Below are 16,172 nucleotides of genomic sequence, written 5' to 3' on the forward strand. Positions count from 1 at the left end.
CCTTGGGCTTCTTGGCTGCTTCCCTGATTAGTGCTCTCCCTGCCCGGCCTGTCAGTTTAGGTGGACGACCATGTCTTGGTAGGTTTGCAGTTGTGCCATACTCTTTCCATTTTGGGAAGATGCATAGAGCAGTGCTTTGTGAGATGTTCAAAGCTTTGGATATTTTTTTACAACCTAACTGTCCTTTAAACTTCTCCGCTACTTTATCCTGGACCTGTCTGGTGTGTTCCTTGGCCTTCATGATGCTGTTTGCTCGCTAAGGTTCTCTAACAAACCTCTGAGGACTTCACAGAACATCTGTATTTATACTGAGATTAAATTACACACAGGTGGATTCTATCTTCCAATTAAGTGACTTCTGAAGGCAATCGGTGCGACTAGATTTTAGTTAGGGGTATCAGAGTAAAAGTGGCTGAATACAAATGCACACCACACATTTTTCAGGTTCTTATTTGTAAAAAAAAAAATTAAAATGTATTTATCATTCTCCTTCCACTTCATAATTACGTGCCACTTTGTGTTGGTCTATCACAAATAATCCCAATAAAATACATTTATATTTTTGGTTGTAGCGTGACAAAATGTGGAAAGTTTTAAGGGGGGTGAATACTTTTACAAGGCACTGTAATGCCTGGGCAAATACAGCATGGAAATAACTCTATGATATAGTTATTTTGTTGGACACAATACAACTTGTTTAATATTCTGTTTTTGCCATCTTCTAAGCAGTGAGAATTATTCATAAACATGTGAACAAGCCACTTACTTATAAAGAGCATGCCTGTTGTACACATAAAAACGCAAGCAAAATGCACTTCAGAATGCAAACTCTGAGCCGTCACTTGCAGGCTGCATTCACACCTGAGCGTAGCTTGTTTGAACGTTTTTACCGGCGTTTTGTCGCGCGACAACGAGCGTTTTGTCACACTACAATGCGCGACAACGAGCGTTTTGTCATACTACAACGTGCGACAACGAGCGTTTTGTTACACTACAACGCGCGACAACGAGCGTTTTATCACACTACAACGCGCGACAACGAGCGTTTTATCACACTACAACGCGCGACAACGAGCGTTTTTTAACTTCGGCGTTTTTTTTTTTCAGCCAATAGGAAAAATATTTTTCATCTGCTTATTTTTTCTTGAGCAGATACAGCGTCAAAACGCCCGTAGAAACGCTCGTTGTCGCGCTAAACGCTCGAATCGAGCGTTTCCATTAGTTTCTATGGGAATGAAAACGCCCAAATCAGCCCAATTCGCGCGACAAAAAAGGGTCCGGAACTTGTTTGAGCTTCAGGCGTAGGGCTTCAGGCGACATGGAGTGGAGATGTGAACCATCTCCATTGAGAATAATGGATTTTTTCCCCTCCAGCGTTTTGTAGCTTCAGGCGTAGGGCTACAAAACGTTCAGGTGTGAACGGGCTGTTAGTCAGGAATAATGTTCTGCGTTTCCTTATAATAGCAGTCTCTCTTTCCACGGCTATTGTGTTAAATTTCCTTTTATACAGTTCTGTGTTTTTAGATGTATTCCTTTCTCAGTCTCTGATATTTTTCAGGTTTTCATCATTTCTCTGATCGCAGATATTAAGTTTCAGCACTTTAATCCGGTCCTGGAGACCTATATTACTAAGCACTTCAGTACGACGCTGGCTTATGAGTGAGTAATGTATCTTTTTGCTTAACGTGGGTGTGTTTGTAACCTTACGGCTTATTTTGTATCAAGGAAGCGTGATATGTGGAAATCTGCACCACCTCATCTTCTCTCACCATAACAATGTTTATTGTCTTATTAGATAAGCCATTGACACTTAAGCTGGCCATAGATGGTTCAAATCTCAGCTGGTTCAACAGGAATCATCCATCATCACTCTATGGGCAGAATGATTATACCCAAGTTGGTCCGTCAATCGACTTGGGTACAACCAGCATGTCGGATTTCTAGCATGCAAGTATTACCAGTGGCTATAGCCGCTAGGAATAATCGTGTTCTCCCGGCAGGGATGGCTCCCCACACCCCGCTGCTGGGAGAACACAATAGCTCCGCAAGAGGGATCCCCCCATTAACAGTCAGTCACAGGGAAATAGAGCAATTTTCTGTCCTGTGGCAACCCATGGTTGCAGGAAAGAAAATCATATAATCTATTGCCTGTATTAGCCATCGCATTAGTAATTTATTTATTTTTTGTTCGACCAGTAGGTCGAAAGAAAAAAACATATATACAAAATACAAATACCATACTGGTGACTCCACAATATAGATAAAACTTTTTCGTTGCAGGGAATTTAACAAGACTCATGGCCACTCATTAAAATTGGAAGATAAGAGGTGTAACCTTAAACTACGTAGAGGGTTCTTTACTGTAAGAGCGGCAAGGATGTGGAATTCCCTTCCACAGGCGATGGGCTCAGCGGGGGGCATCAGTGGTTTCAAGAAACTATTAGATAAGCACCTGAATGACCACAACATACAGGGATATACAATGTAATACTGGCATATAATCACACACATGGGTTGGAAATTGATGTACTTGTGTCTTTTTTCGACCTCACCTACTATGTAACTGATGCAATTCCCCAATCTAGACATTTGAGGTGGATGAGCGAATCACTCCCGCTGAGCTATTGTGTTCTGACAGCGGAAACTTCCCTACTGTCAGAACACACTGATCAGCAATGCCGGCTATAGTACTGAGGTTTATAAAACCTGCAGCACTTACATCAGAGCAGACTCCGAGTACTATGTGAGCTGTACTTTGCCCAGTATGTTAAAGAGCGGATTTAATGGCTGTTCAATAAAGCCAGCAGGACAGGAGGTTTTTTTTTTTGCCAAATGAATGTATGATTACTGCAATACTGGTGAGATTTTTGTGCCAGACGTTGGACTTTACAGAATATTAAGCTATAGAGTCCAAACTGCTTGATATGACTTAATTTTGAAGTGCTAGTTGCCTGGCCCTCTGGCTTCAGAACTTTCTGAGTGTCTGGCAGCCATTAGTAGATAACAAGATCTATTCTATAGGTTCATTGTGCACTTGTCTCCTGTCTGCAGGAAGCTGATTAAGGTTATTACGTGGTATGTGAGGAGTACGGACGACCCGTGTCGCAGAGAGATGCTCTTTTCCTCTCTTAAAGCCATAAAGTATCTTTTCAGATTTATAGTCCAGTCCAGGGTACTCTACCTCAGGTAAGGCTTTCTATGGTAGCATATTCTCATGCCATGTATGTATTTTGCAAAAAACTTTGCTTGCAAGGTAACTGTGGCTTAATAAACATTTTTAAATCTACATTTACACTGAAATTTGACTGCATTCCACATTTGTACTGACTATAGAGCATGGGCACCCCTTTATAGTAATATATATTATGAAATTTGCCCATATTTTATTAGTGACACCTGGGTTCATTGTGGGTTTCTGCAATCATTATCGTTTGCACTGTTCCATCAAATAAACTCAACATGCTATGATTACAGGTTTTATGGTCAGGACGAGGGGAACGACCAGTTCAATGATTCCATTCGCCAGCTCTTCCTGTCCTTTAATGAGCTGATGGACCGGCCATTGGAGGAAGCTGTGAAGATTAAGGTGTGTTACCAGTAAAAGGCCTAGGTAGGCCATGTGGTCACAAATCTCTACTATAGACCTCTTTCCTTAGAATAGTTGGTGTAGTACAATCACTGTGTGTTCTGTTATAGGCAGCAGCCTTGAAGTATCTTCCAGGAATTATTAATCACTTGAAGGCCGTGTTTGATCCTGTGGAACTGAGGTAAGTAACACACATACATGAACACAGTATAATTTATGTTGCACAGTTATGATATGAAGAAGTACCATATCTAACTTCGAGTGATGGATGAAAAAAGGAAACACTACACTAAGGATCAAATGAATACATTGGCTGAAGCTTGTTGCTTTGTAAAGCTTGGTGGTCTAAAACCATCTATAATAGCCTGTAGAGTTATTGGTGTATTCTAAAATGCTTACCATAAGGGCTTGTTCATATTTGCAGCAGGCCTTACTGCTACCCTGAAAAGCAACCCACGGTGGATCTATTTTCAGAAGTGTTTTGACAGGCAGTGAGGAGGTAGTCTATCTCCTCCTTACCGCCCGATTTTACCCAGTAAATGTTGCACTACCATGCTGAAATTCTGTGTAATGCACACAATAGTGGCACACCCTCATAGACACACGCTGTTTAATTTTTTTGCAGTGGCCACAGCATGTGTATAGTCCTGAGCGGCTGCATGTTGGTGTTCAGGATGATAAAACCTTGGCTCAGCTGCCTGTTTTTACTGCATGTGAACAAATCCTATGGGTTAGGTAGGAGGCAAGTCTAAGTTCATGTGTTCTTTGTTAGAATTATTTGTACATACACAATTTCTGTGAAATTTCCTGGAGCATAGCATATTTTCACTAGTTACCACAATTTTTGTAGTAGAAGCTGGAAACAAGGTCTTGTGTACTTTGACCAGGTTTCTTTCTGTTCCTGTTTCTTATTGCAGCAGCTTTTTGATAAGGAAGATCATAGGTATCCATCACACTAAATGCTTCCATCAACTTGGTATCTTAAAGTGATATTAAAGGCTTGTGTTTTTTTTTTTTTTGTAAAATAGCAAACATGTCATTCTTGCCTGCTTTGTGCAATGCATTTGCACAGAGAAGCTCTGATCCTCCTTTTTGCAGGTCGCCTGCTGGCACTTCTTGCTCCTACCCACCTCCCACCCCCGCTTGAGTGCCCCCATAGCAAGCCGCTTGCTCACTGCCGAGCCCTGCTCTGTTTGTCCATAAGACAGAGCGGCGGTCAGTGCCCACCCCCACTGGAGGCAGAGAGCCAAGACAGCTTTGGTTCTTGTGCACATCGCTGGATTAAGATCAGGCTCAGGTAAAGGTATTTAAATCTAAAATCTTAACCGCTTAAGAGGTTAATAAAGCATAAATGCCAAGACCAAATTTAGCAGCGTCAATATGATTCAGTTAACTTGACAAAAACTGATTAATTCGCCTACTTAAAAGATGTAAAGGATTTTCTTTCCCCCTATTCATACTTGCCTAGGTGGATGCAGCATGGGTCCGATCCTGTATCTGTCCTCCGGCACCTCTACACTGAGAAGCGAGTGATCAAGCACCGCAGATTGCTTGGTTTCGGAGCTCCATGAGCAGAGAGCTGCAGACTGTCAGTCACAGCTCTATGCTCTTCTACCCCCTCGCTCACTGAAGCGCCAAGTTGTGCAGGATGGAAGACCTGCTATCTCAGGCTCTCAGTGGCTCGCTGAGCTGGGTGTCAGTCCAGGCACCTGGTGGATCCAGACTTCGTTGACGGGATGACGCGGTGCCTGGACTGACATTGGTGACATCAGCAGAGAGCGGACTTCAGTCTGTCTCTGCTGAAAATGGGTCACAGAAGTGCAAATCAAATTGCACTCCTGTGATCCATAGATGAAGTACAGCCTGGACTTCTCTTTTAAATAACTGTATATATATTTATTTTTTGGATCTTCTGTTAAAATGACATTTAAGTCGTGCAAGCTAGAAAACAATAGCTAGATACAATGATCGCATGTAAGTTGACATTGGCAAAGGGTACAGTTACAGGCCTGAGACACTGCTACTCTGTATCACATTGTGCCCATGATAGAACACATAATGGCAAAGAAAAAAAACAGGATGTTCTGACCAGATACATACATGGGATGGTAATGCCATCAGCATGACCACACCTGGGCTCCGTACATAGCCAGATCATCCATGAATGTGATACCTCAGTGTCCAACTGTTGTCGTAACCACACTGCCAAACCCTTTTCATCTTGAAAAATTCTAGGGAATACATGTTTGTGAGTAATAAACATGTTGTACTTACCTTCTCTGTGCAATGGTATTGTATAGAGTAGCCCCAAACCTCCTCTGCTCCGGTGTCCAGTTGGTGCTCTGGGCTCCTCATTTTCTCAATGTGCCACCAAAGGAAGCTGTTTCTAATGGGGCTGCACCTGCGGCTTGCTATCAAGCCAGGCTTTGTGTGTCTATTGAGAGACAACGCAGCTTGGCCCGCCCCGTTTTCTAGTCACAGGATTTGATTGAGAGCATTAGGGGCCAATGGCTCCCGCTGCTGCCTCTGAGCAGAGAAAGAGGAGAGAGAGCTGCTGCAGATGGGCACATCGCTGGATTGAGATGCATTAAGGTAAACAAAAGTCCACCCTTTAGAATCACTTTAATGTTCTCATGGCACAGAAGACTGCTTGAAAACTTTAATCTACAGGTTGTGGTCATATAGTGTTCAGCCACAGAAAAAATTCAAATAACAGATTACTCCTTTTTACTAGAGAGAAGTGAATTGTGGTATCTGTGTATATGATAAAAATTTGCAGTAGGTCGTGTGAGCTTACATTGTGACAAACAAGGGCAGATCATCCACTGGTATGGTTTCTGGGTTTACATTTCCACAATCTGTAAAATCTTTACTTGATATTGTTCTCTTTCAGTGTCCTCTTTGCCAAGTTCATGCAGAGTGTTCCACCGGACCAACTTGTCCATCAGACCCTGACCTGCATGTGCAAAGTGGTGGAGAGTGACCTCTTTCTGCAACAAGGTGAGAACTATATTTGCCATGCTGAAATCAGAAACAATGTTTACAATTATTTTCTTTAGAATAAACTAACCCTTTCAGGGTCCGTTCACACAGGGGCAACACGACTTTCAACACGACTTTTGGAGGCAACTTGGACACGACCTGAACACGACTTGGGGCAACTTACTTGACTTTTGCCACGGCCAATCAGAGAATGAGCTCTCGAGGGCACTCCACGCCAAATTTATGAAAAAAAATTTGGCGTGGGTTCCCCCTCCGAGAGCATACCAGGCCCTTAGGTCTGGTATGAATGTTAAGGGGAACCCCCTACGCCGAAAAAACAGCGTGGGGGTCCCCCCCAGATCCATACCAGACCCTTATCCGAGCACGCTACCCGGCCGGCCAGGAAAGGGGGTGGGGACGAGCGTGCGGCCCCCCCTCCTGAGCCGTACCAGGCCGCGTGCCCTCAAAATGGGGGGTGCCTTGGGGAAGGGGAGCCCGCGGGCCCCCCCCCACCCCAAAGCACCTTGTCCCTATGTTGATGAGGACAAGGGCCTCTTCCCGACAACCCTGGCCGTTGGTTGTCGGGGTCTGCGGGTGGGGGGCTTATCGGAATCCGGGAGCCCCCTTTAATAAGGGGGCCCCCGGATACTGGCCCCCCACCCTATGTGAATGAGTATGGGGTACAACGTACCCCTACCCATTCACCTGTGGAAAAAAAAAAAAACACAACACAGGGTTAAAATAGTTTATTGCACAGCTCTGGGGGTCTTCCGTCTTCGGGGGTCTTCTCGCTGGACTCCTCTGCTATCTTCTGCTAGCTCTTTTGCTAGCGGAGGAGCCCGGCTTTCTTCTTCGTCGCCGCCCTCTTCTTCCGACTTCGGGGGTCTTGTCCCCCTCTTCGGTTCTTCTTGCCGGGCCACCGCTTCTTCTTTCAGCTCTACTAGCGGTGGCCCGGTGTTCTGTCGTCGACGCTGCCGCCTTCCGTTCTTCTTCTTCTTCATCTTCTCCTGGAGATGTTGACTCGACACTCTCTCTGGCCCCAATGCCAGAGATGCGGTGCGCGGCGACTTATATAGGGACAAGGGGCGGGGTCGCTGGTTGAAGTCACATGGTGTCACGATGTCACAGTCCCGGAGGATGCTGGGACTGTGACATCGTAAGGGGCGGGGTCACCATGTGACATCAAACGGCGACCCCGCCCCTTATCCCTATATAAGTCACCGCGCACCGCATCTCTGGCATTGCTGCCGGAGAGAGCGTCGAGTCAACATCTCCAGGAGAAGAAGAACGGAAGGCATCGGCGACGACAGAAGACCAGGCCACCGCTAGTAAAAGAGTTGAAAGAAGAAGCGGTGGCCCGGCAAGAAGAACCGAAGAGGGAGACAAGACCCCCGAAGTCGGAAGAAGAGGGCGGCGACGAAGAAGAAAGCCGGGCTCCTCCGCTAGCAAAAGAGCTAGCAGAAGATAGCGGAGGAGTCCAGCGAGAAGATCCCCAAAGACGGAAGACCCCCGGAGCTGTGCAATAAACTATTTTAACCCTGTTTTGTGTTTTTTTTTTTTTTACATTTTTTTTGACAGGTGAATGGGTAGGGGTACGTTGTACCCCATACTCATTCACATAGGGTGGGGGGCCGGTATCCGGGGGCCCCCTTATTAAAGGGGGCTCCCGGATTCCGATAAGCCCCCCGCCCGCAGACCCCGACAACCAACATCCAGGGTTGTCGGGAAGAGGCCCTTGTCCTCATCAACATGGGGACAAGGTGCTTTGGGGTGGGGGGGGCCGTGCGGCCCCCCCTTCCCCAAGGTGCACCCCCCATGTTGAGGGCACACGGCCTGGTACGGCTCAGGAAGGGGAGGCGCACGCTCGCCCCCGCCCCCTTTCCTGGCCGGCCGGGTAGCGTGCTCGGATAAGGGTCTGGTATGGATCTGGGGGGGGACCCCCACGCCATTTTTTCGGCATTGGGGGCTCCCCTTAATATTCATACCAGACCTAAGGGCCTGGTATGCTCTCGGAGGGGGAACCCACGCCAATTTTTTTTTCATAAATTTGGCGTGGAGTGCCCTCTTGAGAGCTGATAATTCTGTCAGAGTCGTCTCTATATAGACGGAGATCCGACTTGGAGGCAACCTCCATTGAAATCAATGGGACCGGTCGCCTACAAGTCAGATTCAAGTAGTACAGGAACCTTTTCTGAAGTCGGAGCGACTTCAGTAGTGTGCATTAAAACGGCTCTCATTCACTTACATTGCTTTTTAAATGTTGTCCGACCTGAGGCGACTAGGGGCGACCTGAAGTCGGATCGGAGTTTCCCCTGTGTGAACGGACCCTTAGTGTACGGAAAGGCATTTTAATTGATTTTGGAGGTGTTAAAGAGGTTTAAAAAAAACCTGTAAGACAAAGGTATAATGACCTAGTATGCATTGCATACTACCTCATTATGAATCACTTACCTTAGAACGAATTCCGATACACAGGTGTGAACAGGGCTTAAAGAGGAAGTAAACTCCCTTGGTTTGTTTGTACTTATAGGTAAGTCTTATTATACAAACAAACCAAGGGAGTTTACTTCCTCTTTAAGCCCTATTCACACCTAAGGCTCGGTTCACACAGGGGCAACACGACTTTCGGAGGCAACTTGGACGTGACTTGGACGTGACTTGGACGCGACTTACAACACTACTTTAAGTCGCCCCAGGCCAGGCGACTTGCCGTGGCCAATCAGAGAATGAGCTCTCAGGGGGGAACTCCTTTTGAGAGCTGATAATTCTCTGAGAGTCGCCTCCGTATAGATGGAGATCTGACTTGGAGGCGACCTCCATTGAAATCAATGGGTACCAGTCACCTACAAGTCAGATTGAAGTAGTACAGGAACCTTTTCTGAAGTCGGAGCGACTTCAGTAGTGTGCATTAAGACAGCTCTCATTCACTTACATTGATTTCTACATGTTGTGCGACCTGAGGTGACTTGGGGCGACTTGAAGTCGGATCTGAGTCGCCCCTATGTGAACCAGCTCTAAGCAAATTGGAATCAAGGGTGGAATCGTGCGCTTCTGCCTACATTTTCAGAGTCATGGCAAAGCATGCAACACGCTATATTTCTTAATGGCACCCAAACGCGGTGCAACTTTGCCATGCGTAAATCATGGCAAACCGCGCTGAGTGCCAACATTTGGTACATGAGCTTCTTTGCCATGATAAACATGCATAGGGCAGCCCATTCTATGTGCAACATTCGGAAAAAACCCATCAGCGGGAACATGTGTTTCTGCTACGCAAAGTGTGAATGGGGCCTTGGACCTTTTTAGAAGGTTTTTTTTTTTTTTTTTTTTCCTGCCTGTGTTAAGGAGATCCAGCCCTTTAGTTTAGCTTTCTGCTATGTACTGGATCACTTGATTTTTTTAATAGATATACTCTTTCAGGTTTACTTATTAGATGTTCGAAAGGCTAGGGATGGCAGGAGTCCACCGGGGCGACCGACACCTGTTGCACGATGAGACTCCCCTCTTGGTCCTCATGACCGTTGCCACCTAGACAGAGCAAGAGGAGAGAACATACTTAATTGGGGACACCTGTTGCTAAGATGGGAATTCTGTTCAGAGATTTATTTTTTTCTCATTTTCTGTTGCATCTCCAGGACTAGAAATAAACGGAAACTTCCCCAGTGGTCTGCAGATAGCAAACAAATAACTTAATCTGAATTGTAACCCTAAAGAATATCTAGTTGACCACAGCAAAATGATTTTTCTTTCAGAGTGCAGAGATGTAATTTTGCCTCTCCTCATTGACCAGTTAAGTGGACAATTAGATGACAATTCAAACAAACCAGATTATGAAGCCAGTGGACAGCTGTTGAGCAATATATTGGAAGCTCTTCAAAATAAGGATTCGGTGAGTAAAAAAGAGGCTTTGTATTAATTAATTTAGGTGTTTATGGTTGAACAGTTTATATATAAAGGTGTAGATTCTCTGAAGTATGAAGGCCAGTAAATACTTGGAGGTGCGGTGCAGCATGTGCGGCGGCAGTAACTCACACAGACAGGTGTAATGTAAAACCTGTATTGAAGTAAAGCAACGATAGTCACAATAACCTGGAGGGCCACCTGCCCAATCTGGTATACTCACAAAATCCAGCAATATGAAAATGACGGATTTTAGCTGGGTTGACGGCATCTGTTAAGAGGGCACTTGGCCTGGCCGTCCAGTGCCCTGAATGAGAAGATGACCAAAGGAGTTGTGACCCTACCTCACTTTCCTTCCTCGTTGGGAAGCTTTCCCTATCGCTCTCTCCCTAGGCTACACAACCCCCTCTGTTCAGGTACTTCTGACCTGCCCAGATGGGATTCACACATCCATCCTGTCCTTTCCACCCCCTCCATTCCTCCTCCTCCTTCTCCTCCTGTCTCTACCAACTACAATGCTCCTCCCTGCTTTTCTCCCGCTAAACTTCCTTTCCTGGCTGCCTCCCTCTCTCCTCTCCATTTCCTATCTTCACCGGGAGGAGAAAACTAGATCTAGTCAACGCATTCCTAACAGGCCCCTTCCTCATTCCACACCATGCCTCCACTGACCATCCTCACACTTAATCTACAAGGGCTGAATTCCCCAAAAAATTAGTCAAGGCTTTCCGATCATTTACTTCAGCTAAAGCTCATGTAGTTTGCCTCCAGGAAACCCACTTCACAAACCAATTCTCCCCTAAATCTGTAGGCGCCTCTTACTTACAATTATTCACAGCCTTGGCCACCACTAAACAAAGGGGAGTCCTATGGCTTACCACGCACTATACCCTTCACACTCCAGGAGGCGATTAAGGACCCTGAAGGCAGATACATCATTCTGTCCTATTACACCCCAAATTGTAATCCTACATCTTTTCTCTCACATCTTCTACAAATTGTAGACACACATAAACATGGCACCGTTTTGATCTGCGGGACTAACCAGGTCAAATCACCATTTCCAGCCTCCACAAATCCAAACATACTAACTTTCCACCAATTGCAACTGCAAGAAACCATGAAGGGTTGGAGGGGGGGCAATGTGACAAGAGGGAGAGTCCTCTGACAGGAAGGGAGGGCAGTGTGGCAGCAGGGGGGCAGTGCGACAGGAGGGGGCAGAGAATGGATTTGTACACTCAGCAAGGAACCAAGACTTTACCCGGCAGCAGCAGCCTGAAGTTGCTGGAGCTGGCGTTGAGGGGGTGGAGCCGAGAGGCAGACCGATGACACAGGCACCAGGCTGGATAGTAGGGGCGTTGTGACAGAGCAGCTTATAGAAGAACCAGAGCTCTCCATTATCTTTACTGCAGGAGCCAGTAGGATAGTGGAGGGGTTTGGTTCTTCTATGAGCTGCACTGCCCCTCCAATCCAAGCGTAGACACGAATCTGATGACCACAGCCTGGCAGGTTATCCGGGTTATTGGCCAGGTCGCAGTTGTGATCGCTGCAACCCCTATAGTTACGCCCCTGGTTTGCCCCATTTCCCCTCCATGACAGAGTCTCTTTGACTCTTTAATAAAAGCCAAAATGTTTAGTCTTTTATTTGCATCACAGATTTAGAGTTGAATTGTTCATGAAGTCTGCGCAGTTGTCTGGTTGACTTTTATTTTTTATGTCCAAACAGGGGGAAACGACACACCACATCCAGCTTATCATGGAGCGTCTACTGCGAAGGATAAACCGAACAGTGATTGGAATGAGTCGACATTCACAACACATAGTAAGAAAATTGGAATTCTTGGCTGTAGAAAGAACATTAACGCCTGCTAAAGGTGTTAGAAAGTGTGTCATAGTTATTTAAATGCCATGCAGAAAAAGTGTATGTACTTTTCAGAAAAGTCAGTCAAGTTCTTTCTTTCATCATGAAAGTATTATTAGAAAAGAGGCAACAAGAAGATACTTGACTTGTGTTGTAGCCCAGCCAGTTTTATTACAAAAACTTCCATTCACAAGGCCTGGTGTCCATCGAAGCAGAATAAAGTGACAGTGTGTGAAGATTCTGGCAGGTGCAGAAATGATGATGTCTTCATATTATTCCCCTAGGGTCGTTTTGTAGCATGTATGACCACTGTCCTCAGACAGATGGAGGATTACCACTATGATCATTACATCAGCACCTTCAAGACTCGACAAGACATCATAGTGAGTCTGCAACACCATCTGCTGCTTGTATTTTATATGCCATTAGAACAAAGTATAGAATTCTCTTTCTTTCTTGTACAGGATTTCCTGATGGAAACCTTTATCATGTTCAAGGACCTGATTGGAAAACGGGTTTTCCCAAGGGATTGGATGCTGATGACAATGACACAAAACAAGTGGGTGACTATTATGTCTTGATTCTTGCCCCTCTTAAGGTGGTCATACCCAAAATATCTGACTGCACAAACCTGACAGTCAAATGGACATGATTTTTTAAAGTTTAGGTTCAATCTGTAAGCTCTAAAGATTCAGCCTCTGCAATAATGATAAAATCACCTGCAGTAAGAGACATCGTATAATGCCCTCTACTATCCCAGACATGAGAGAACTGAGATTTATAAATCGCCTGCTCCGCATACATGGATTAAGCAGCCCATAGATAATTCAATTTTCTTTGCTTCAAGCACAGGTGAAAATCGCTTGATTTTCCCATCAAAACAATTTTTGTTGATGGGGGACTGTCTCCCACAGTTCTACTGTGTTCTGCCGGCAGAGGGGCCATGGGGAGCCTTCCCAGCCAGCAGAACACAATGATTATGGCTAGCGGCTATTGAGGCTGATTGTAGCCAGGTCGATCAATGGATTGACATGGGTACAATCAGCCTGCCCAAAGATGGATCTAATCTCATCCCTGCTGAACTGGCCATATTTCGATCCATGTATGATCAGCTTTGGGCTAGCTAGAGATGAGCAGATAGACAAGGACACAAACTGCCTATTGTCTGTAGCTGACCCCCTGTAGGTTCTTGCATGACTCACGTGTAGAAGTGAAGCTGTGCAAATGCTGTTAACATGTTCCTTTCTTATTCTCACTGAGAAGAGTGAAGGATCTCCTGTAGTGATAAGTGGCTGTCAACATTAAAATGACTTGTTCTTCTCTCCTAAAACATTCTCCTAACCAGCCTAATCCTTATGAGCATTGCATTAAGCCGAAGACTGAATCAGACATTTAAAACTCCTGGGAAACCACTAAATACACTGTGAAAACACATATAATAGCAATATTTATCCAATCAAAGGAGTATTGAATTGAATTTTCTGACCTTAACTACAGAGAAGCCATAGCTTGATCAAGAAAATCCCTCCAGCCTGCTGAATGGGCAACAAAGAAACCTCACACAGAAATGGCTCCTCACCTCTGTCTTCTCTTGTACACTGAATCAGTCAGATCGGTCTTTATTGCTGGCCTGAGTGCTGCTTACAGTAGTACAGGAGGCTGATACCAGGACAAATTCTGGGTTGGCCTTAAAAATATGTTTAAAGTGTAAAAACAAAGACGTGATGGGTTTAAAAGTCCACGTTCTTTTTATTTTCATTATTTGCACGATAATTCCCTATATTAAGGGTGGATCTCTTTCTTTCAATCCTTGTCAGAGCACAATAGCACAGCAGGGGAGATCTCTGTACTAACATTGGATTGTTAGTACAACGACTCTGACCTAAGCTGGTTTTCAGAGGGCAGTAAGCTTACCACCTGTCTGAAAGCAGCCTATCACAAAAATTTTCAGCTTGGTAAATAAAATCCCCGTGATTGTTATCATGGTGTTAAACCCTTAGTGTCACAAGTGTGCGCAAATTGGCATTGCTTGCATTCTATTAAACTTTATCAGTTTATATACTGGGCCTTATTAACATTTACCATCCCTCATGTATTTCACTTCCAGAGTGTATCTCCGTGCCATGAACAGATTCTCCTCTGTTCTCAACAAATTCTTCCTTGATCAGGCCAACTTTGAACTACAGGTAAGATTGACAGTTTAATACAATGCAAAATGATACTACTGTCAGACTTGTTGTGTCTGATAGCATATGGGCTTACTGGGAACCAGATAAAATAAAAGCCAAAATAAAGGGCTGAAGGATAGCTAAATGTAAAATGTTTGTGAATGTAAATCACAAATGTTCTTGTTAAAATGTGAGACTGAGTCTGGATTATAAAACAAACCAGAGAAGGTGAAATGAGCACAAGGGTGGCGTTGCCCTTAACTAATAAGAATTTTTTGTTGAATTTTTTTCATAACTGAAAGGTGAAGTCTGATTGGTTGATGTCTGCAACAACATTGTGTTTTATCCAGTATGGGACTTTTTTTATTTTTACCCTAAGTTAATCATAAAGCAATGGGACATGGATGTGTCCTCTGACAGCTAAAGAGTGATTTTTTTCAAATGACTGGGAAGTGCACACTGTAGGCAGTGGGTTTTCATACACCTGTAGCATCAGCTATATCTTTGGAGAAGCAGTTTCCCCAGAAAGGATCAATACCATAGACATAAAAATGGTTTGCATTTGAAATTTGGTGACAATCATATGATTTCTACATTTACCTTCAAAGCAATCTGAAAGTGATTTTTTAATTTCCAAAGTGCCGCTACCACATGGAAGGCTTCTACCAGAGATGCTTGGGTGTTAAGATCACCTGAGCTGAATGTGCTCTTGAATGTAAATATCAACCAGCTTCATCGGTCAAGGGCACATTGCTGCAATGAGAGACCTCAAGGGCCAAGAGTAGGGCAGAGGAGTTATGAGGACTGGGGCCACAGTCCCATCCTGGTCTCCCAACAATTCTAAGATATAGACATGCGGGCCACTTATCTTCTACTTTGTCCCTCGCTATAGCAAAAAACATGCTTCTGGACCAAGGCAAAATGTTTTGTTTGTGCACTTCCTACCTAGTTGATGGCAGCTGGAATCTGCCATTCTTGCCAGACTGCCTTTAGATGTATGTGGACAGCTTTATTCACTGTACCAAAACCAATAGAGTTCTTTGCATTAGGGGCCAATTCACACCAGTGCATTTTAGCACAGCTGTAAAAAGCAAATCAACAGAAGGATATCTGAAGAAACATAATTTCAATGTGTCCTATTCGCGCCATAATGTTGCTATAATTCAAAATGTATGTCAACGGACATCAGAATATATGCCAATGGATGCCAGCGCGCGTTAAAACGCAACTAAAATGGATGGAAATGTACATGCATTGTAGCGCAAGCCAGTGTGAAATTGGCCCATAGAACAGACCTGCTAAAGTGCCAATAGACATGTGAGTGCTCAGAAGAATGGTACATTGTGGGGAATCATAAGCGCAAAGGTCACAGTCCAGTCCAACTAACGCCCCATACACACTATCAGATTTTCTGCTGATTTTTTTTCCTTCAGGTTTACCAAAACCATGTAGTAGAAGGGCCTGCCTGATTGCATACAAATTGAAACTCCTAAGGCTTGAGCTCATATTATATGGTTTTGGTAAATCTGAAGGAAAAACTCAGCAGAAAAACTGATAGTGTGTATGGGGCTTAAGTTCATATGTAAAAATTATGCTGACTGAAAAAAACGTCCAAAACACTCTTGGAGCAAGTTGATGTGAGAGCTGTAGCTAACTCTGTGGATAGGGTAGAAGCAGA

At 44.6% G+C, this 16,172-nt stretch overlaps 1 protein-coding gene across 1 annotated transcript in view; it reads left to right on the top strand.

Moving 5' to 3' along the window:
• Positions 1 to 16,172, top strand: part of DOCK5 (dedicator of cytokinesis 5) — a 208,530-nt gene that overhangs the window by 155,993 nt on the left and 36,365 nt on the right. Inside the window, exons 21-30 of the mRNA XM_077469742.1 lie at positions 1,559 to 1,659; positions 3,052 to 3,186; positions 3,475 to 3,586; positions 3,697 to 3,767; positions 6,480 to 6,586; positions 10,321 to 10,457; positions 12,192 to 12,287; positions 12,611 to 12,709; positions 12,791 to 12,885; positions 14,434 to 14,512. Of these exons, the coding sequence (XP_077325868.1) occupies positions 1,559 to 1,659; positions 3,052 to 3,186; positions 3,475 to 3,586; positions 3,697 to 3,767; positions 6,480 to 6,586; positions 10,321 to 10,457; positions 12,192 to 12,287; positions 12,611 to 12,709; positions 12,791 to 12,885; positions 14,434 to 14,512 (1,032 nt within the window). The remainder of the gene's footprint in view (positions 1 to 1,558; positions 1,660 to 3,051; positions 3,187 to 3,474; positions 3,587 to 3,696; positions 3,768 to 6,479; positions 6,587 to 10,320; positions 10,458 to 12,191; positions 12,288 to 12,610; positions 12,710 to 12,790; positions 12,886 to 14,433; positions 14,513 to 16,172) is intronic.

This window comes from Lithobates pipiens, unplaced genomic scaffold (assembly GCF_037356315.1).
Source record: "Lithobates pipiens isolate NorthernLeopardFrog02 unplaced genomic scaffold, aLitPip1_a1.2 Scaffold_8, whole genome shotgun sequence".
Classification (NCBI taxonomy): Eukaryota; Metazoa; Chordata; class Amphibia; order Anura; family Ranidae; genus Lithobates; species Lithobates pipiens.